Here is a 22520-nt window from a genome sequence, read left to right on the forward strand (position 1 = left end):
AACCCCAAAAGATATTTAGTATAATATGATATAAAACAGAAAAAAAATTTTAAATCCTCTCATTTTTAGAAAGTTGAAACAAGAGATTGTTTGGCATTTTTGTATGAAAAATGACTTCAATGATTTATCAATTATTAAAGTAGTTACCGGTTAATTTTCTGTTGATCGACTTGTCGATTGTATGGATTCATAGCTCTGGAAATTTGCAATTCATTAAATTATCTCAAACGACTAGCCAGTGGTGTAAGAAGTACTATTTTACCTGAGTGAAAGTAGCAATAACACAGAATCAAAGTACTCCATTAAAAGTAAAAATACTCTTATTCTTATGTATCCCTAGAGAAGTAGTGATAGCAAAATGTAGGCTACTAGAGTCTCAAAAGTACTCATGTAAAAAAAATGTCCCCGTTCAGAGTTATAGTCATCACACACAGATATTGGAATATTATTGATATATTTATGTAGAGTTGAGTTGATTTTAACAACCTGATATAGCCTATTGCTGGGTAGTTAATCTATCACAATTTATATTCTATAAACTCTTTATATGTTTTATGTATAAATCTTGAACTAAAAAGTAACTAATAGCTCTCAGATAAATGCTGAGGAGTAATATTTTTGCGGGGACACTGCGGGTCTTGAACGCACCCTGTTTGCTCCGGAAGTGTTTAATTTTTTAATTTATTTTGTGTGTGAATGTTATTGTTGTCAATGAAGTGAGCATGGGTTCCTCTACGGTAAATCGTATCACAATAGGAGGTCGGTGTAAACTTTATATTGATATTTCAAATCGTTCATTACACTCTCCAGTAATGTGGGTATAGTAGCAACTGCTATCCAACAATTGCTGTGTGTCTGGCTCACGCTAAGCGATAAGCTAACCGTTAACGGCAACTAGCTGACCAATAATGAGCCACAACTGTTGTAGCTAGCTAAGTGATGAAACATTAGCTTAGCCTTTTTTTTCTTTTCTTTTTTTAACACATTCCAGTAATTAATTGGCTTTGAAGGCTTTTTCTAGCAGTTGGCTCTATAGTTTAGCTTCTGAGGCTACTGTTAGCCAAGCCAAAGCTAACATTAAAGTTAGCTTAAAGATAACCTTATGGGTCGATACTTGAGTTTGGTTTATTAAAAACAATCAAGAAAAAAAAAAGTTTATTAGTGAGAGGTGGTATTATTGTTTACAGAAGGTGTCTTTCCTCTGCAGGTTGATTTAGCTGTACTCATGATGAACTTTGACGGTCTTGACGCTGGGATGGGTGAGTACCCACCCAGCCTTCACGGGACTCTGGACACGGGGATGGAGCCCTCCATGGACCCCCACCTTAACCCCAGTTTACTGCAGGGTGTGGAACTTGACCCAGAGGGGCTTGCCGTGACAGGCCCGGAGCCTGTGCACCTCATGGAGGGGATGTTCTCAGAGCTACACAGTGCAGTTTCAGAAGTTGGCATCCCAGTCACTGCAACACATTTTGATCTCCAGGAGGAAATGCTCTGGATGGGAAACCACAGAGTAAGATTATGATTTTATTATGATGGAATATAGACTTTCTAAAACATGCCGGCTGCTAAATTAAGATACACAAATGCTTATTCCTTCAATTATTCTCTTCAGGGTCATGTGACCTCGTTCTTCGGACCTACAATGGGCCGCCACTCCTCTTTTCAAGCACATGCAGCAGATGACATCAGACACATTCAGAGTTTGGAAACAGGCGTCCTGTTCCTTTCCAAGTGTAACCTTAAATGCCACACTCGTGGGGGCCTTGTTATGTTTGATTATCCGTAAGTGTCACAAACTATTCACTGGAAAAAAATTTCCTTGTTCTTTGATTGAGATTTATTTTAGACAAACTGCAGCCTTAAACTTATGTATTCTCTCACATAATTCATTGATTCAAGTTTATGATTATTGCCAATGTACGCGTGCATTCCAGGATGGAGGAAGGAGCCGATATGCACAGTCTTCTCATGACCGATAACAACACCTTGCTCATAGGTGGATTACAAAACTATGCGGTTGAATTCGACTTGAATACCGTTCAAGAAACTCAAAAGGTGAGAGATTGGGATAATGTTTATCAACATCCACAACCATCTATGCATGCATCACAAGGCAACATGACATAATTTGCCATTTAATGTAAGAATAACATACTTAAAAGCAAGTCATTGACTGTTTACTGTCTTGTAATGTGCACTTGACAGTTCACTGTTGAGGTACCTGGAGTGGCAATAATGCGTCAAACCGGCCGTTTCTTTTTCTGTGGACACACCTCTGGCAAGGTAAGGATGACTTGATCAAATCAGTTTGTGAAAGATATTTTTTCTGGTTTACAGAGCACTCACATTCACCCTGTCTTTAAAAACAGATAACCCTTCGGGACTTGCGTAGCTTCAAGACGGAGCATGAGTTTGATGCGTTCTCTGGCAGCCTCTCAGACTTCGACGTTCATGGAAACCTTCTGGCTGCGTGCGGGTTCTCCAGCCGAGGGATGAATGGGTTGGCGTGCGACCGATTCCTCATGGTGTACGACCTCCGTATGATGCGAGCTGTAACGCCCCTTCAGGTGCATGTGGACCCCGTCTTCTTGCGCTTCATTCCGACCTACACGTCACGCCTGGCGATCATCTCCCAGACAGGTATCAGCCAGGCAAAGTTGGGTTACTTTCATGCAGTTCTGTAGTCCGTGTCTTTGTAGACTTATTTCTCTTGGAGAGTTTGGTCAATACATGTGACACATGCTTAACGTTATAATAACATCATCATTTTAGTATTTTAGCATCACACTCTAATACCTAAGTAACTACAGTAGAAGTGTTTCCTGAATAGTGGTACTTGCAAATGATTGTCCAGGCTACATGTACCCCTATTTAGTTACAGTTACCACCTTAGTAACTCAGGTCATTGAGTGAAAATGTTTCCTGAATACTGTCACATAACACCACTAAACTGTGTTTTACTATGCAAATTGCAATACTATTTATTCATTTACAAGTGCAATACATCACATAGTCGTAGGGATAAATATTCTTCTGGAAATTATTTATTCTATTTTTTATATACATAGAGCGCTATTGATTACGCTGTTTTAATCTGTGTTTTTAAAAGGAGCGATACTCGTGATTTCGTTCATGCTTTACATTTCTGTGTTTTGCTGAATGACAATAAAAGGAATCTTGAATGTAGCTTGGAAGTAATGTTCCACCTCCTGTTTATTTGTCCAGGTCAGTGCCAGTTCTGTGAGCCCACTGGACTCGCCAATGTGGCAGACATTTTTCACGTCAACACTGTGGGCCAGGTGCTCATGAGTTTTGATGTATCGTCCAGCAAACAAGCCTTGGCCTTCGGGGACTCCGGGGGATGTGTGCACCTGTGGTCGGATGCTCCAGAGGTTTCATTTAATGATTACTCCCGGGAGACAGAGTTTGCTCTGCCTTGCCTTGTGGACACGCTGCCTCAGCTGGACTGGAACCACGACCTGCTGCCCCTCTCGCTTATCCCCATGCCACTGACCAGCACAGAGCAGCTGCTGTCAGAATGGTCCACTGCAGTGGCTACACCCAGCCCCAGGTAGGAGTATACTACTGTATATGTCTTTACCTCAGCTGTTTATTTATGACCGGTAATTAGAAACACTAAATGAAAGCAACGACACTAATATGTATTCTCGGTGTATCCAGAGATTATGTAAGTTATTCCTCTGCATCTTAGAGCTCCATAATTGTCCACACACTTTTAAAAACACCAGCAAGCCACACTGTGCACTAGTTGAAATGTCCCTTTTTAATATGTAATTAATGGGCACTATAGTTAATCTCAAGTCAACCTCAAATACACCATCCTGCTGCTGGAAATAATCACCAGTGAACCAAATCTGCAGCCACAAATTGTTTGTTTTTTTATAATTATTTTTATTATTTCCATCAAGAAGCAACACATATATCAGCATACTGTAATTTCACACTCCAAACAGGATACATTTCCTACCGGTATCAGTATTCTTCTACTCTACATTTCTGACCCAAAACACACCCATTTTTACACAAATCCACCCGCCCCCACACACACACACACCCACACATCCACTTGGTTTCCAGCTCTGTCACCATACCTAGTTCTTATTTCTTAGCCATTAAATTTACAACGCTTCATATATGTCAAATAAGTTTTTTAATACCAACTATTTAGGGAAATTATTCAGCCTTTATTAAACGTGAAACTATATTTTTGTGACATGTTCTGTAGGAACCAATGGGCTTGGGACTGAGTGCAATAGACAAGATAGGGAAGTTGGAAAGTATTGAGAGACAGACAAACACATTGTTGGTTTTAGTCTCTTCGTGGGATTTGCCGACAACAGCAGTAATAAAGAACCTTGAAAGCCTTTTCTTTTAACTTGTGGTGAAATTTTACATGCCAACATCACACTGGGATGTATGATCTCCCTGCACATACCATGAAAATATTTAGTCACAGTGTGGAACTTATTCATTTCTCTTTTTTGCAGTTATGACCAAAAAATTCTCTTGAAGTTATGTCAGTGTTGGTCATGTAGTGAGTCGCAAATTGAACAATTTGAGGGCCACATCACATTTGTATATAACCAATTTTAATTGGAATACAATACAAAAATGTATGTTAGTTTTGCTGTCCAGATTTCATAAAAGTGATTTAGCAAATGTGGCCCAATTTTGAATAAAACATGACACATTTTCAGTCTAAAAAATGGTTCTCATTGCTCAGGCGAAACACTGAAGAACAAACACTTTCCCATGCCAGGGAGATTAGTTCATATGTAACAGCACAATCAGATGATGCTTATTCATTTTTGAGAGCCTTCACTCAGTTTATTAGGTACCACAATCCTGTAATAAATCTTACCTTCAAGGCTTTTCATATATATAATGAGTCTACCCTTATTGATGTACATGTAGCTGTTGTTTAGACTGCATAAGTTAAAGCTAGGTGTACCTAATAAATTGGCATTTGAGTGTATCACTTACAGTATTTGGCTAGTGGTGAGCATTCCCTGTTTGTTTATTTTTTTAACTCCTCCCATTTATTAAAGGTTTTCCTCTAAAAACACTATTCTTTCCAACAGACGAGCTCCCCCTGTGGACCCAGAAATCCTGCGCACAATGAAAACGGTTGGCTTCATTGGTTACGCAGCAAATCCTCGTACCCGCCCGCGGAACCAGGCATGTCGAAAACATACAATGTAGATCTTTACTTTACATCAGCCATTTGTTATTGTGGAAGCTGTCAAAAAACATGAAATGGTTAAACACATAAACAACAAAACACATATTTTGTTAATAGCCTTAGTGTTGTTTCATTTCCACTACATTCAGATTTGGCAAACAAACTAATTAAACAAACTAATTAGCAATGTCACGTTTGTACATTTCAACTAGGGCTGCTCGATTATGGAAAAAATATATAATCACGATTATTTCGGTCAATATTGAAATCACGATAATATAACACGATTACTTGTTGACTTTTGGAAAGATGTTGCAATTATTGAACTTAAAAAACAGGAAAAAGTTAAATAAATCAACAGTAAAAAAAAACACATACAACTGTGAAATTTGCCTTAATACTTTTCCTATTTAAACTTTATTTTTTCATTCAGAACACAAGAGAAAATAAGAGTTTACTTGCAAAACATAATGAGCTAAATAATTGTTTTTCTCGATTATTCTGTTTTTGTGATCATTGGGAGCCGAAATCATAATCACGATCCTACGATCAGTCCTAATTTCAATCTAATATCTATTTTCTGTGTTGGTTTCAGGTTCCTTACAAAGTTAAAGATGTGGAGCTTGATTATGATAATTACAACCAGGTCCCTGAATCACCAATTGGGCGTGATGAAGAGCCACACCTCTACATGGTGCCCAAAAAATACAGAAAGGTTGGATGCATTTCATTATGGTTTTTAGCTGATTTCTATCTTAAAATCATTTAAAAATTTTTACTGTTGCTTTGTATAAAAATGAAAAATATTGTCATTCAGGTCACAATTAAATACTCCAAACTTGGACTGGAGGACTTTGACTTCAAACATTACAACAGAACCTTGTTTGCTGGCCTGGAGCCTCACATCCCCAACGCCTACTGCAACTGCATGATCCAGGTAAGAAACGAGGAAGGGTTTTAGTGATTTTAAATAAAGATTTTTTTTTTTTTTTGGGTTTAATAAGATTTTAATGTTAGATTTTGTTAGCATTAATGATCTTAAAACATTCTCCCCTCCCATTGACTTAAATAGACCATACCCAGGATAGTTAATACTTGCGTCACTCTCCATATAGTTCTAACCATTAGATTTGGTCAATTTTGGGCTTTGTTTGTGTTTATGGTCAAGATTGTTGTTTTTTGACCCATGCAGAGTTGTTTTTCTCCTGTTTCTTTGTTGGCACGTTAGGTATTATATTTCCTGGAGCCAATCCGGTGTCTAGTGCAGAATCATTTGTGCCAGAAGGAGTTTTGCTTGGCCTGTGAGCTCGGCTTCCTCTTCCACATGTTGGATTTGTCACGAGGAGATCCATGTCAGGTACATATTTGTTATTGTTTCTTTCAATAACAGAAGTTCGATCCCTAATCCACATTGTGTTGCAACTGCACATTGTCTCCCATGTAGATTTCCCAATCCAACCTCTTCTATCTCCTCCTCTCAAGGCCAGTAACTTCCTCCGAGCATTTCGTACCATCCCAGAAGCCTCAGCGCTGGGTCTCATCCTTGCTGACTCGGATGAGCAAACTGGGAAGGCCAGACTCGGCCGCTTAATCCAGAGCTGGAACCGCTTCATCCTCACCCAGCTCCACCAGGAGACACAGGAACAGGAGGGCCCACAGGCCTACAGGGGAGCCAGCAGCAGGTCAGAGCAGTCGAATTAAAAGCTTCTGACATGTCCAGGACAGAGACTGAAAGTATTCTACTAGGGCTGGGTACCAAATTCAATACATTTTAGGCACCGACCGAACTGCCTCTAAAGTATTGAGTATCTAAAAATGCTTCATCATTCAATACCCAATTTCAATACCTAAGGAGCATGCTTTTACCAAGATCTAATAATGTCTGTAATTGGCTGTTTAGCGTTACACGTCGTAGAGACACGCAGGAAAATCTCTACGTTGCACACAGAGACAGGGCTCACGGACTAGTAGGAGCTGAAAAGTAAATAAAGAGTTGTGCCGGAACGTGTAATGTTGTAACTTCTTTTTGTTTTATAAAATTGATATTGTAAAAAAGTATGGTATCGAGGTCTATACCAGGAATATTTTTAACGATACCCAGCCCTACTAGGCACAAAGCTTTTGCAAAAACAAGTTAAGGGCAGATGTAATTTGTTTGTGTTGTGTCGATGGTCCATTTATACAGTTCTCTGGGTTCCTCTGGGGAGTCCGCCATCGGGAAACTGTTTGGATGTGAAGTTGAGAACAGCAGCCTGTGTCGCTGTGGTAAGGAGACGGTCCGCTCCTCCCTCACGCTGCTCTTCACCATGCATTACCCTGAACAGAACTCTCAAGGTGCATTTAAAGTACTCTTTCACACTGCTGGGCAAGGATAGTCTTGTGTAGCTGTCTTGCCCTGATACACTAGTGTATAGGGAACCTGGGGCAGATAAAAGACAATATATTCATTTCTCTTTTGACTCTTCAGAGAAAACTGTAAAGGAATACGACTTTGCTGAGATCTTGAAGAAAAGCATCTGTCTGGAGCAGAGCACTCAGGCGTGGTGTGAAAACTGTGAGAAGTATCAACCCACAGTGAGTTACAGCTCCATCTCGGACCCATCAGCAGCTCATATTAACAGACAGTACACCTGACAGTCTGATTTCCACCCTGTTCTGCATCATGCGTCTATGTGCTACTGTAGGTGCAGACACGCAACATCCGATGTCTTCCAGATGTGCTGGTCATCAACTGCGAGGTGAACAGTGCTAAAGAGGCTGAATTCTGGAAGGTTCAGGCGGAGGTAAATGAATAAATGTCATTTTGGTTTCATTTTAGAGATGCACAGATTACAACTTTCTAGGCCGATTCCGATTTTCATTGAGTTAGGCCAGCCGATACCGATTTTAGCTGATTCCGATTTCATTTTTTCTAACCACTTTACAGCACATGCAAATATTTATTTTCTATCTTTTCTTTAATAGAACATTTTGCACAGAACATAGAACATTTTTTGAACAGATAATGGATCACTATAAAATATACTATATATTTAATTACTCCTGGTGTGGGAAATTCACCCACATCTAAAGTGCAATGTTAGAACCATTTCCTTCTTTTCACATCCAATATCCAACTAAAAAAATTTGATTTTGGTTTTTGGTGTCGTCCCTCCACGCCCTACTTTTTCCTTGCAGGTGTTGCATATTGCAAACTTGTTATCTTCTGCACACACGCTGAAGAATTTCCAAACAGCTGACATGTTGCAGGTTAATTCACGAGGTTCCCTACATGTGCGAGAATAGCGCGGACATGCGCTTCGCACCGCGACACACGGCGGAAAAGTTGAGAGAAAGGAAAAAGAGACTGTGCTGTCGCGTCCGTGTGTGCGTGCGTCCTTGAGAACTGTAACTCGTATAACTTATGTTGTCAGTTAATTGTAGCATTGTGGCATATGTCAGACTGACCTGCCGGTCGCCGGTCATGGCCAAGCATGTGAAAACCGGCCAATTCCGGTCACCGGCCGATCTATCGCTGCATCTCTATTTAATTTCCATCCTTGCAAGTTTCAAATGCACTTTTAAGATTAATTCATGACTTGCCTGCCGTTAGTTAAATTAATTATGTGATTGTTTTTCTTTTTTCTTCACAGTACGCCTTCAATAAGGCCATGCAGAAAGAGGCGCAGGAACCTGCAAAACCCAAAGAGCCCCCACCCATGCCCACCGAGTGGTGCTTGGAGTGAGATCCCTTTTATAATATCAAATAAATAGGGTTGCATCATTGGTTATTTCTATTGTGGATTAAGGTTTTTAATTAATCAATGATTTGTTCAGTCAATAAAACATGCGAAAACAGTAAAGAAAAGCCCCATTGTAATTTCCCTTTGAATACCTTGTTTGGTCCAAACAAGAGTCAAAAATAATATAAAAGAGAGAAGACCATCACATCCTGAAGAAGAAATCTGTATCTATCACGTCTGGCAAAAATTGATTTAAGCAATTTATAGATAATCAATTTAGTTTCTAATCAATTTTCTGTCTATCAACTAATTGACTAATTGTTTCAGCTCTGGAATAACATATCACACAAACACTGTACGTCCTTGTAGCGGGGAGGACATATGCAGCATGGAGGGCATCACCTTCGACACGCGGGCGGAGGATCTGCGACATGTCTGGATCCCTCTGACTCTCAAGATGTCCATCAGCAAAAGTCAGGGACTGGAGATCAGCAGCTGGCCCGAAGGAGAGGAGGTGAGCAAGGAAGCGTTTGAATCAAACACTGATTAATTTTTTTATTTTTGGGAGTTAAGATTTACTCCCGACTCTCGTTAACATGGTCTCCGATCAGTTAAGTGCTGCTGAAGAGGAGGAGGGCGCCTCTGTTTATGACTTGGTGGTCACGGTGCCTCATATCCTGGACGCTCGCGCAGGTGGGAACTTGGTTGCACACATCAAGGTGGGAGAGACGTACCATCAAAGAAAGGAGGTGAGCTTACATTAGAAAATGCAGTCTGAGAGAGTCTTGCTTCTGCGAAGTTGAGCCACAGCGTCGTCGATGTGTTATACTGGGTCACATCAAATCTGTGTTTGAAAACTGACTTTTAAAATGTTTATTTCAGGGAGTCACACATCAGCAGTGGTACCTCTTCAATGATTTCTTAATTGAGCCAATTGACAAGGTAAATATTTGATTGAAATTATGCTAATGAAATGTCACGTTTGGAGTCCTGTAAAAGTATAATTTTTTTTGTTTGTTTGTCAAAGACCGAAGCTGCTCAGTTTGATGTGAGCTGGAAAGTGCCAGGCATTCTGTATTATGCCAAGAGGAACTACCACACCAAATATGACCTCCGCAGTGAGTTTTAGGACATTACATCTGGAGATTTTACTTGTAGGTTGACATTCATTCATTTACCTGCTCATGCTATGCTGTCTGCCTCAGTTAAAAATCCCATAGACGCCAGCGTGCTGCTGACGGAGGCCTCGTTGGCTCGGAAGCAGCGGAAGAGTCACGCCACTTTCATCCCCCTCATGGTCAGCGAGATGCCGCAGGCCAATGACTTGGTGGGGCTGGACGCTGAGTTTGTCACGCTCAATCAGGTGAGTCTGGATTATAATGCCACTGTGTGTTTACCGCACTCTGTCACACAGGATGTTTACATGCACTCAAGAAACCAGGTTACTCTGAGAACTCAGTTAATCAGAAAACATGTTTACAAGTTGAGTAAGTTACTGTAAAAGCGAGTATACAATCAGCCGTCAGTAATCAGATTCCTCCCCTACTCCTGCTCATATTTTGGAGGATCAGCAATGTAAATTGTGTTTCCCTGCTGAATCGGACAGTTTTAAGTTTCCCTTAAATTTCCCCTTAACTGCCGAATCGGAAGCTGCGAATCGGATGCCAACTTCAGCGTCGTGTCCTTTCAGTTGTAGTTGGAAGTTGGAAGAGGGAGCTGTGCATAGTCTGATAAATTTGCGCTGAATACTATAAGTTTGAAAATTTAAATAAATCTTGGGGTGCGGAGTTAGAAAGAAGTGAGACCTCTGTAGATTGTTTCTCATCTCTGCTGCAGGCTAGTGTCTCAGAGCTACAATAGCTGCTACTAGCATAACACACCCAAATCTCTGACGCAGTTGGAATATGGCTAATGGCGGCGTTAGGTTTTGACAAGGGAGAGGAATGCATGGAATAAAACATCTATCTATCTATCTGTCTATCTATCTATCTATCTGTGGTTCTGCTGCATAGATTTTCATCTTTTTATTTTTTTTTTCAAAGTCTTTGTCGTGCACATGCATAGTTGTGAAAAGTCGATTAGAAACCCGGTAACCCATATGCTACTCAATTTTCTTTTGACATTGGTAGTTTAAGGTGGAGTCTGCGATTCTAATCCATTACATGTTTTGTCAAATTTAGCGAATATCTCCTCACGGTCTGCTAGCTTTCTGTTCTGTGTGTGTGCTTAAAAAAAGGTGTTAGTACTAGGCATGGTCCGGGAACCGGTTTCAAGGTATACCGAGGTTTGAAAAAGTCTCTGTTTCAAAACCACTAACATTTCCTGTCATACCGTCTCTAAGGTATGAGCTGTTTTTTTTTTTTTTTTTTTTATAAGTCGTCAAGGACCGAACGCGCAGTCTAGAAATCCCTCTCCCTGCCAGCGTGCAGTGTGTTTAAAAATAAAATATATTGTGTTCAATGGAGGAAAATAAATGGCTTCTGATGGTTATCATACCATCAGAATCTCATACCGGCACATGCCTAGTTCATACCCAGCCCTGGCTCTATAAATGGGGAAACCGACAAAGCATCTGGGACCAAGCCACACAACATTATTGCGTTCGTGCTGGTGCACAGGACAGGGGAAAGGCCATGGACGTGTAAAGAGAGAGGGACAGTCCACCTGGCACATGCTAACGTTCTGAAGGAGCACTGACGGGAGGCGGTGTGTCTGTTTAGGTGTTGAGTTCAAATATCAACAATCTTTCTCCAGAATCGCAGACCCCACCTTTTATTACGGAGGTCTGTTTACCAAATTATTCTTTTTGATTTCCTTGTTTGTGTCAGGTGAGTTAGAGTGAAGTCTTTCATATCAGAACTAAAACTTAATACATTTTCTTTTTCTCGCAAGGAAACATGGACAAACTGATATTCCAAAAAAAAAGAGAAATAGTGGCCTGATATATTATGAAAAAAACTAAATGATAGTCTAACTTGAATCACCTCAATGTGATTAATGCTTTATTGTTTTACACTCTGTTTAGAGTAAAATGTTTTTCAAATCTATGATCAAACATCTCATACATTTTACAGTGTGTTTATGCTCATAATAATACTGTTTTTGTTATTGTTAAGTCTTCTATAATAAAGCTGGCCTATGACTGTGTGTGTCTGCAGGAAGAGGCAGAGCTTCGCAGTGACGGCACCAAGTCGACCATCAAGCCCAGCCAGATGTCCGTGGCCAGGATCACTTGTGTGAGGGGCCAGGGGCCCAACGAGGGGGTGCCCTTCATTGATGACTACATCTCCACTCAGGAGCAGGTAAACAGCCAAAAATACAGAAAAATAACCTTTTAAAGGAAGTATTGAATATTGTGCAAACAGGATACCCCTGACTGACACCTTTTCCCCCCCCGTCACTACCTCTATCATGTTGCCTTCATTGTCACTAAACGGTGTCCTTTTGTCCGTGTTGATAACAAAAAGAAGAAATTAGAAGAGAGGTTTTCTTTTGTTTGCAGTTCAATTACTGATGCACAATCAGTAAGAATTACAGAAAGATTTCCTGATCTTTTCTTGTGCTTGGGTCACGATGATTGATCCCTTGTCCCTTGTTTGTCTAGAGCAATACCAAGGGCCAAAATGTATCTGGATTGAAGGCCATGGGCCAAAAATAAGATGTTAAGATAGATGTTAAAGAATACCGTAATTCTTTGTAGATAAAACGTACTTATCTAATAGGGAAATTTACCATCACTGTGCTTTACAGTACGGTAAGGATTTTACAGCACTTTCAAAACAAGAGGAGATTAAGCACGAGTGTGTCAAATGCCATGCTGGGCCAAAACAAACTTGGCCCGCGGGCCCCAAATTGGGCGGCCTTGGTCTAGAGAGTACTTTCTGCCCACTTGATAGAAAAGTCTTTATTCATTAGTTATGAAACATTAACCCTGAAGAAGAGGTACAGTGCTTTTCCAAACTTAATTCTATAAAAAATTGTTGTACATGTGTAGACCCCTGACCCTTCTGAATGTCTGTTCTCCCAGGTGGTGGACTATTTGACACAATATTCTGGCATCAAACCAGGAGACTTGGATGCAAAGATTTCTTCAAAGCATTTGACCACACTGAAGTCCACGTACTTAAAGCTGCGCTTCCTCATCGACACGGGAGTCCGCTTTGTTGGTCACGGTTTACAGAAGGACTTTCGGGTCATTAATCTACTGGTATGTTATTTCACAACTCAAGTCAGATTTGTTTTGTAAATAATTTAAATTTACAGTTGACTGTGTAGTACAAGGGAAACACAGGTGACTTAAGTCTGTTTCTTTGCTGTTTTTCAGGTTCTAAAGGACCAAGTCGTCGACACTGTCTACCTGTTCCATTTACCCCGAAAGAGGATGATTTCTCTGAGATTTCTCGCCTGGTACTTTCTAGGTAAGTAAAGGCGGCTATAATCTATATTTCAGAACACAGGACTGCACGTGATGTGAAAGGGGTCGCTCGCAGTGACGAATCTGCCGAGAATTATCACCCTACTGCAGTTACTTCGACTCTACACAGCTTTGAAAGCGTCCTTTGGTTCCTTGTTCAGCTTTCTGGCCCGCATTTTGTAGTTTTCTTTCTCTTTCACGTCTCACCGCTCGTCGTTTTCATCTGCAGAAGGTGGCAAAGCTCTAACAATCCACTTCACAACCTGTTCAGCACCAGACAGTAGACAGAACCAGTTGGAGACTAGCTGGTGAACATAGTGGAGCATTTAGCAACTAAAGAGACCGATATTTTCTCTCCGGAGTTGATAGAGACACAAAAACGGATAACTTACATTTATCAGGTGGACACACATATGACTCCAAATAAATGCTAATGTTGCTCTGTGTGCTGGATGTGTAAATAAGCAACTGTACGCTAACAAGTTCACCTTACAAACTTAAAACGTGATAACTTGTTCATGTTTTTACAGCTTGTTTCTGCTGCCTCCAAGTGGCCAAAACAATCTGTGATTGCACCTTTTAGGGAGAAACCAATAAAGTAGACCGCTGCACAGATTCAGGGTCAAAGCAAATAAAGCACACACAACTTCATGTCTGCTCCCAAATTATTAATTGATTATCTGACATTTCTGTGGACATGCAGGCGGCTTAGGGCCGGGACACATCAGGCCGATTATCGGTCTGGCGAGCTCAGTGACTCAAGTCTGTTCGGTGTGTCCCGTGCCGTCGTCAGTCTGGGGGCCTGTCGGCGTTCATTTTGGCTGACCTGACTTGTTCGGTCGGCGGCAGGGCCGTCGGGACTCACCCGGAAATGACGAGCGGAATGAGGTGACTACAGTCTCTCAAAATCTGATGAAAATCTTTTAAACTGACCTTTGTTGAGCTGAAATGAAGACAGATTCAGCAACTGCATGGCCTATTTCTCTCTTAAAATGTTTTCAGAAACACGTTTCCGTGAACTATTTTAGTACAATATGAGATCGTATTCTGAACGGCCGCCATGACAGTCCAGGTCTGAATTTCAGGCGAATACAAACCCATGTGACGCGTTCGTCCAATCAGCTGCCGGTTTTCATTTCTTGGGCGACATTACAGATTAGCGCCGCCTGCTGTTATAGAGACTTATTACGTCTCGTCTCCTCTCGTCTGTTTGGTCTGTTCTGTGGCAGTTTTTTGGACCTCGGGGACGCGACTGATCATATCGACGGGGTTTTCTGTCACCGGTCGGCCGTCGGCTATATGTGTCTACACCTTTAAACATCAGTTGGTCGATTGCAGTTCAAGACTCAAATGTCTCGAAGAGTAGATTAGATTCAGCTTTATTGTCATTGTGCGGAGTACAAATACAAAGACAACGAAATGCAGTTTGCGTCCAACCAGAAGTGCAAAAAGAGCAGAAAAGCACAATGTGATATACAAGTATAGACAGGACAAGATATATAGTGCAGTGTAGACAGTAGTGTACAGTTGGTTTACAGAAGGTGGTTTAGAGTAATATAAATTAAATATAAATATGTGCAGTGTGTTAGCAGTTACCTTTTAAGAGCAGAATAAATATGGCTATGTAATATGAACAATGTATAAACAACATGTACAGATACGTGCAATGTAGTAGCAGTAACATAATAGTAGTAAGAATAATATAGATATATAAAGTGTATTATTTTAAGACAAACAGAATAAATATGGATATTCAGTATGAACCATATAGACCGATATGTACAGCTATGTGCAGTGTGGTAACAGTACCATTGTAGTGCAGAAACAATAACAAGTTGTTGTGTTTAATACAAAGAAGGGAATAATTTAGAACATTCCAAATATCCGCATTTTAAACTGTTGCTTAACGGTTGAGATGCAGCCACAGGAGTCCTGATGACTAGTCATTCCTAAACGTCCGTTTGTCTGTGTGGCTCCCAGACCTCAGCATCCAGGGGGAAACCCACGACAGCATAGAAGACGCACGCACCGCTCTGCAGCTCTACAGGAAGTACCTGGAGCTGAGTCGCGGGGGGGGGAACGACGAAGTGAGGAAGGTCCTGAAGGGACTGTACGAAAAAGGCCGCCAGATGGACTGGAAAGTCCCGGAATCGGACACCGGAGATGGTCAAGGTAGCCCAAAAAGTACGACGTAACATTGAATTACATGTATACAATTATATCTATGGTATAACACAATAGAACAAGTATTAGAAATGGAAAAGCTCACTTTCATAGCTAGTAATAGCTTAGAAAAGTGGAAGAAAATATATCCCAAACACATATTAGATAAAATAACAAAGTATTTCAATGGCTTGATATAGGTTGTAGTGCATCCACACGCACACACACACACACACACACACACACACACACACACACACACACACACACACACACACACACACACACACACACACATACATATACAGGAGCATACACAAGCACACAGGAACGCGCGCACACAAGCACGTACACACACTTACATACATATTAACGTTTATTTTTTATTTATTTTTTTATATATATATTATTTCTTGTTTTGTTTTTCTAGTTTTGTTTCTTTTTTTTCTGGGGTTCTTTTTGTGTTATTAAATAATATAAGACTGTAAAAAATTGAAGTGCAAAAGGAAAAAATATGTAACATGTGATTGGATATGAAAAGCACCCCAATAAAGTAATTAAAAAAAAGAATTACACGTGGGGGAGGATGCTAATGCCATAATGACTTCAGAGTAGACGGCTTCATGGGAAACTGAGTCAGAGTGGATTGAAAGCACTGTCCTTCCTTCAACAGGTGCTGCTGTGTTTCCCTCTGTGATGGGGCTGTGAGCTGCACCGTGACACCTTCCCACTCAACCGTGTTGGCTGACATCTACTGTAGTTCAGTTAGTGCCATATTGTGTACTTATTTGCATTTGCTTTGTGTGAAGTGTTTATGAAGGTCTTTGTTGACTGTACAGTCCACTTCAGCACGGTGACTAAACCCTTTTAATCATGTCAACGTTTTTTTACTTTTTGTCCAGGAAAGGTTTTCAGAAAAAAAGTTGTATGTTAGGATTTTGGAGCCTTTTATATATAAAAAAATAAATAAATAATAATAAATAAAAACAAGAAAAAAAATGTTTTTTGGTGCATGTAAATAAATAAATGTATCATGAGCACTATAAGATGCATTGTGTTTAATACCAGGACGTGGGAAATATATTTAACATTATTAACATGCTCTTTCTGAGAAGTCGATTCAAACGTAACAATTCATTTAGTGTCGTCTGCTTCACAGCTTTCTGAGAAATGTGTAGCATTTTGAATGCTTGGTTGCAAATTTGCCTGTTGATTTTCCTGAAACGTTTACTGGCAAATTAGGGCCGTTCCCATTGGCATTTAGAACCCAGGCACCAGCAGTACAAGGAGGACATTTCTTTATCTGTAGGCTACATGAGGATTTTCAGAAGGCATACATGCAGTGAGAGTTGGACTGTGAATGAGGAGAAAAAGTTTCTTGTACCCAAGTTAACATTACTTTCTTTTCTTTTTTTTTTCACTGCTCACGACTAACCAGCTACAACTGAAAAATGCTGCTTGTGCAACCGTATTAACAACATTGTAATATATAATAATATATCAATCCATTCAAGTACTTTTAATACTCTAAATATTAAATACGTCCGCCCTTTTGCATAATTAGGATTTGCAGACTTTTACTTGTAACAGAGTACAAGTGAACATACTGTAGATTACATTTAAAAATAAAATTGTTGCGCACTAAGAGTAGACTAATGTTCATCTTCCATTTTAATTCCAAGCTCGGTCTCTCGTTTTTTTTCTTGAACCAGAGCAGTATCGGTCTTGTTATTAAAGGATTATAAGTTATAGAAATATATTTTGCAACTGTCTTTGTTTCCTATCCAGTATTAAATATGCGTTACTTTCATTTCATTTTCATGCATTTTGTATTCAGTGAATCCAGAATAATTTGGATCTCGTGTGAGTTGTCAATCCAGCGTCAAATTCCCCTCCTGTTTCTGTTTGACTCGACTTGCTTTCTGTTTTCAGCCGTTCTTGTGAGCAAACTTCCTCTTCAACACTTTTGCATCTTTAATGAATGTTTGCATCAGAAATGTCAGATGTCCCCTCAATTTAATCTCTTTGACCTTCTCTGGTATGGTGACATATTGCAATGAAATGAATGTAAAAGGGACGTTTTGAACCAAACCTACAGCAGTGAAACATTAGCAAAGAACCACCCAAACCCCCCCTCCGAAAAAAAAGAAAATCTAAACTACATATTTTTCTTCTTACCAGTTAGTCTAGATTGTTTTGAAAAACTCAACAGCATTGGTTCTTTCCAGAAACCATGACCTGGTTACTCCAGATAATCCACAGGCCTGGTTGTGAGCAGTTTGGTCTAGGAACTATGGTACTGTAGAAAGAAAATAGTTTCTACGTAAAACTGCTTTGCTAACCTGACTTCCTGGAGGGGGGTGCAGGGCAACGTGGTCCGAGGAACAGTGTTGGTTCTCTGGACAGTATAATGGAGGTAAGATGTTGACTTGGAACCTTTTTAATTGACCTGTATTTCCCCTCACTATCATGGTGAACCTGCCATGTAAACAGCTGCTCCTGTATTCAAAGTACAAAATTAGCCTCTTCTGAAAACAGCCCAAAGGATAGAAAAAAAAAAAAAAAAATATATATATATATATATATATATGTGTATATATATATATATATATTGTGTATATATATATATATTTATATATATGTGTGTGTGTGTGTATAATTGCCAAAAGGTTGACCGGGAAATGGTGATTACAGTGAACTTTTATACAGTAACATGTTCTATAGGGTTATCAAAGTAAAAGTTGTTTGTTTGCCCTTTGGGCAACTTGGGCATTTCTCAGAATTCAACTTTCAAGATTCTCCATTCATTTGTCCTATAGACAAAATGAATGGAGGTCAATGGGACATGTTCACGTGGCCTTACCCTGAATTTTGTGCAGCAGTGATGGATGTCGGACACACATATAAAGTTTAATTGACTATTGTTAAACACAAGGGGCGATACTGACACAAAGAACAAAACCCTCTCTAGTGGCTAACTCACTGGCAACTAACAGGGCCTAATGGTAAGAGCTGACACTAACTAAACTTCAAACTTAATTGCTCGGTCTTAGTCAGAGCCTGCTCCACTGAGCAACATCACCAGGGAGAAAGAGAGAGGAAATGGAACTTGAACTCTGAACCTAGCTAGTGCGTCTCCCCCCAGATATGTCTCCCCACCCGCCACCCAAGAGTAATCCTATTCAGGGATTGGCTTGCGTTTGTAGCGGCGAAGGTTTGGCTGTTGGTTGCGGTCATGTTCAACTGCCTGCAGCACATTCTGCAGGTGCTGCTCCTTCCTTGCCACTGCGACGAAGTCGGATGTGAGCTTGATGCCACGCTTGGCACAGTCATTGACCACGTACATTGACCTCACTTTTTTTGAACGCAGCATTGGTCGCCCATTCCTTCACATCAATCAATCAATCAATCGATCAGTGTGCAGCTGGTGCATCCCACACCAGCAATCCTTATTGGCGAGGTCAGCCAAGCTGGTGGTTGGCAAGAGGGTGGGGAACTTTGGCTTACCAAAGCCAGTGCCAAAGCGCTGCTCAGGGATGTGCATGGGGAGATCAGCGGGCTTGTGCTCCAAGATCACTCTGGCAAGTGCACGATTGTCATCATTGGGCACCTTGCTGCTGAAGAGAGCTAGGGGTAGCATTTCACCTGTCAGGTACCAGCAATGCCTCTCCAGCACCTTGATTGCTGATTCTGCAATGCCCTCATCTACAGCCTTGTATGCCTGCAGGTGTAGGTAGAGTGTGAGGTCATTCCAGGTAATTGTGATTTTGCCCTGGGGAAGCAACGCGATGTGATGCTCCATCAAAGCCAGCTTGAGAGTGTAGAGCAGCTTGGCCATCCATCGTGCCTTGTGGACACAAGACACAGCTGCACAAACTCATGGTAGTCACCTCGCTTGTGGTCAGTGACTTCTTTTGCGCACCTGACAAGTTCAGCACGTAAAATGCCCAGGAGTGGTTGCTCGGTGTTGCCAGGAATGTAGCGGGACCATTGGCTGCTGGATTCTTGTGGTAACAGGTTCCATTTCTCTCTGACGTGTGAACAAGGTAACTTCTGCCGAGCGTGATGACTCCACCTTCAGGTCTGTAAAAACCTGGTTCAGGAGGATCTCACCAATGTGCCGGCACCCAGACCAAAGCAGTGGTCGGCCCAGTGAGAGCTGTATGGCAATGCAGGCTACTGTGAGATGGCCGGTGTTTGACGCTGCGGTGTCACATGCCATGTTGACAACCTGGTCAGCGCAGCACCAGTCCTGCAGCAACTTGCATGTCAACCGGGCAATGATCACTCCACATGCCTCATTGGTCTGCTTCTTATACACCGGGACACCAAGCAGTTTCAGCTGCTCTGCATCTCCAACCACATAACAACATAGATAGGTAACTGTGGTTAGCAAACTGTTGCTAGCTAACGTTAGCTAGATGTAATGAGCACCAAATACCTATAAATATGACTTATGATAAATAAGTATACAAAGACACAACTACAGATATGATAGTAATATGTAATAATACATACCCAACACAGAAATATCACCTCAAACAGAAAGATCACCTCAGTTTTCTTGAGCTGTAGTATCGTTTACCTCAGATCTCCATGGCAACCATTGAGCACTGTTAACCACTTTATCCAACAAAAACAGATGTGCGGTGGCACCCCTAAATCCTCATGTACTGGAAAAATATTTTGCATGTGTTGTTTCTACATATATTGGAACACTTTTAGCACCCAGCCATATCAAAATTCAAGAATTGTGTTTTTTGATGAACCCTAATATACACACATTATATATACACACACATATACATATACATATATATATATACACATATTATATACACATATATACATGTAAAAAAACATATTCTCTCTCTCTCTCTCTCTCTCTATATATATATATATATATATATATATATATATATATATATATATACATACATACATACATACATACATACATACATACATACACACACACACCAAAAATTATTAGCCCCCTTATGAAATTAGACAAAACTCTTGATTTCTCCATGGAAGTGACCATTAACAAGTGTTTATAGTGTTATGTTATTGATCTAGTGAGTTGAAACAAGAAAGGGCAAAAATGAGACCTCCAAAATGATTAGCTCCCTGGCCATTAATAGTCATTAGTGTACCCTTTCTGAGCTACAATTGACAAACACCTCTTAGAGTAGTTCTTTACTAGGTTGGCACAGGTCTCCTGAGGGATTTTGGCCCGTTCTTCCACTGCACATTGCTCCAGCGGGTCCAAATTGCGGGGTTTCCGAGCATGGGCGTTCAGGGCGTTCACTTTGAGCACCCGCCACAGATTCTCAATAGAAGGGTTTCCTGTTTACAAACATTACAGGGTGCGTGCGCATACCTGGGGCCTATTGCACAAAAGTAGAATAAAGAAATCCAGGATAAATGAAAAAGCGCAGCTTGACTTAGTGTGATCCACTCATCGCGGCTTAATCGGTTGCACGTTTGCCGAGCCAGGATAAGTAGGTGAAGCTATGTCAAGGCAGGAGTAGATAGCTGGGATAAGTGCTCGTTCACGGATTTCTTAAATAGACCAAGGTATCGATCACAGATTTACTGATGCAGAAATGGAAAAGACGTGTGCAGCATATGTTTCACCCGCTGAGCAGCAGCTTCTAATAGAAATTTACGACGAGGTGAAACATATAATATGCAAAAAGGGAAATACGGCTGTTATCAAACGGAAAAAAGCCCGACAGACAATAGCGGACCGACTGAATACGTATGGAATAAAAAAAAAAAATCTACTTTCACTCAGCGTTTTAATTGCTTTAATATGCTTGTTTTATGAGTTGGTTTTATTGCTGTATCTGTTTTTATGCACTAAATGTGCTGGTTTTAGTGTAAAGTGTCTTTGAGTAGCCTGTAAAGCACTATATAAATAAAAAATAAGGACTAGGCTTAATTTCAAAGCTTATTCATAATGCGAGAATATGTTTTACAACCATATGCACAAATCTCCATAAGCTATGTCTAATTTTAAATATCTTTCTACAATTAATGTTCATACAGAACAAGCATGACTGGACAAAAACTAGAAAAAGAAGTGACTTCAATAGGCTACACACTGTAAGCATATCTGTAAAACAATGTAGCCTGTTATTATTCTTGTTTTTTTTTCTCACTCCCAAGCTCCAAGATGACAAGTGACAGCACCAAAATAAAATGATTAAGAAGCTTTGTGGCATTCCAACACATTCTCACTCCCATTTGGTAAAAAAAGGACATTTGATCAGGTGCCATTGTCGTCGTTATTGATGCTTTTAGAGTCCGCTGCGCGGTGTGGGACGATCCCCCTGCCTCCCCCCGCCTCCCCGCGTTACACGGGCGGGGGCACATTTCACGGGGACAGCAGCGGAGGAAAAGCCCATTTCCTCCGTATCGTCCCACTTTTTACCATTACCATCTCAACAACTACAGTAGTAGGATTTAAATCAAACTCGTGACAGCAATATTGACAAGTAATGCATGTTAATAAAATGAAGCGGAACACATTCAGAAGACAACGGAATAACTGTTAAACACGTTTATTTCGGATCAGAGCGTCAGCTGATTTAACACATCAGACTCCAGGATTAATCTTAGCCTGCCTGTTAGCCTGCTCTTGACCAGGCTAGCTGCAAAGAATAAATCGCCATGGTTACTTGGCTGGGTTTAATTCAACCTGCTTTTGTGCAACCAAGTCAAAGCTAAATTCATCCAGGATAACCTGAATATCCCGGCTTAATCCCTTATCTTGGTTTTGTGCAATACCCCTCTGGTCCGATAATGCAAACGCATTTTTGTCTCAGTGCACATTGTCTTAATCACTTCATTTCGACATGGCATTTATATAACACATACTCTATGGTCTTATAAAGCTAACGTTTTTGACCGATTAAAATTTAATCAATGTTTGTGAGCTGGAGAGCTCTCTTATGAGAAGCTAACTATAGCTCTGTTTGCCATTCATTCCAATGGGGAAACATCGTGG

General features: G+C 40.6%; 1 protein-coding gene across 3 annotated transcripts; it reads left to right on the forward strand.

Moving 5' to 3' along the window:
• The first annotated feature begins 641 nt into the window (after window positions 1-641).
• On the forward strand, window positions 642-16462 carry pan2 (poly(A) specific ribonuclease subunit PAN2). 3 transcript variants are annotated; one of them, XM_028583661.1, is made up of 26 exons: window positions 642-759; window positions 1208-1513; window positions 1616-1785; window positions 1938-2058; window positions 2209-2286; window positions 2373-2643; window positions 3229-3574; window positions 5106-5202; window positions 5802-5921; window positions 6024-6143; window positions 6435-6563; window positions 6689-6888; window positions 7392-7540; window positions 7674-7780; window positions 7891-7989; window positions 8839-8927; window positions 9256-9442; window positions 9540-9677; window positions 9811-9870; window positions 9956-10046; window positions 10134-10291; window positions 12087-12230; window positions 12956-13135; window positions 13253-13346; window positions 15323-15526; window positions 16179-16462. In XM_028583661.1, exons 2-26 carry the CDS (start codon window positions 1226-1228, stop codon window positions 16211-16213), a joined length of 3675 nt encoding a protein of 1224 aa, XP_028439462.1. In that variant the 5' UTR covers window positions 642-759; window positions 1208-1225; the 3' UTR covers window positions 16214-16462. The 3 variants fall into 3 exon arrangements, with proteins under 3 accessions (XP_028439462.1, XP_028439463.1, XP_028439464.1); XM_028583662.1 differs by having other exon boundaries at window positions 15323-15514; XM_028583663.1 differs by having other exon boundaries at window positions 9298-9442.
• Window positions 16463-22520: the final 6058 nt, after the last annotated feature.

Source organism: Perca flavescens, chromosome 7 (assembly GCF_004354835.1).
Source record: "Perca flavescens isolate YP-PL-M2 chromosome 7, PFLA_1.0, whole genome shotgun sequence".
NCBI classification, from domain to species: Eukaryota; Metazoa; Chordata; class Actinopteri; order Perciformes; family Percidae; genus Perca; species Perca flavescens.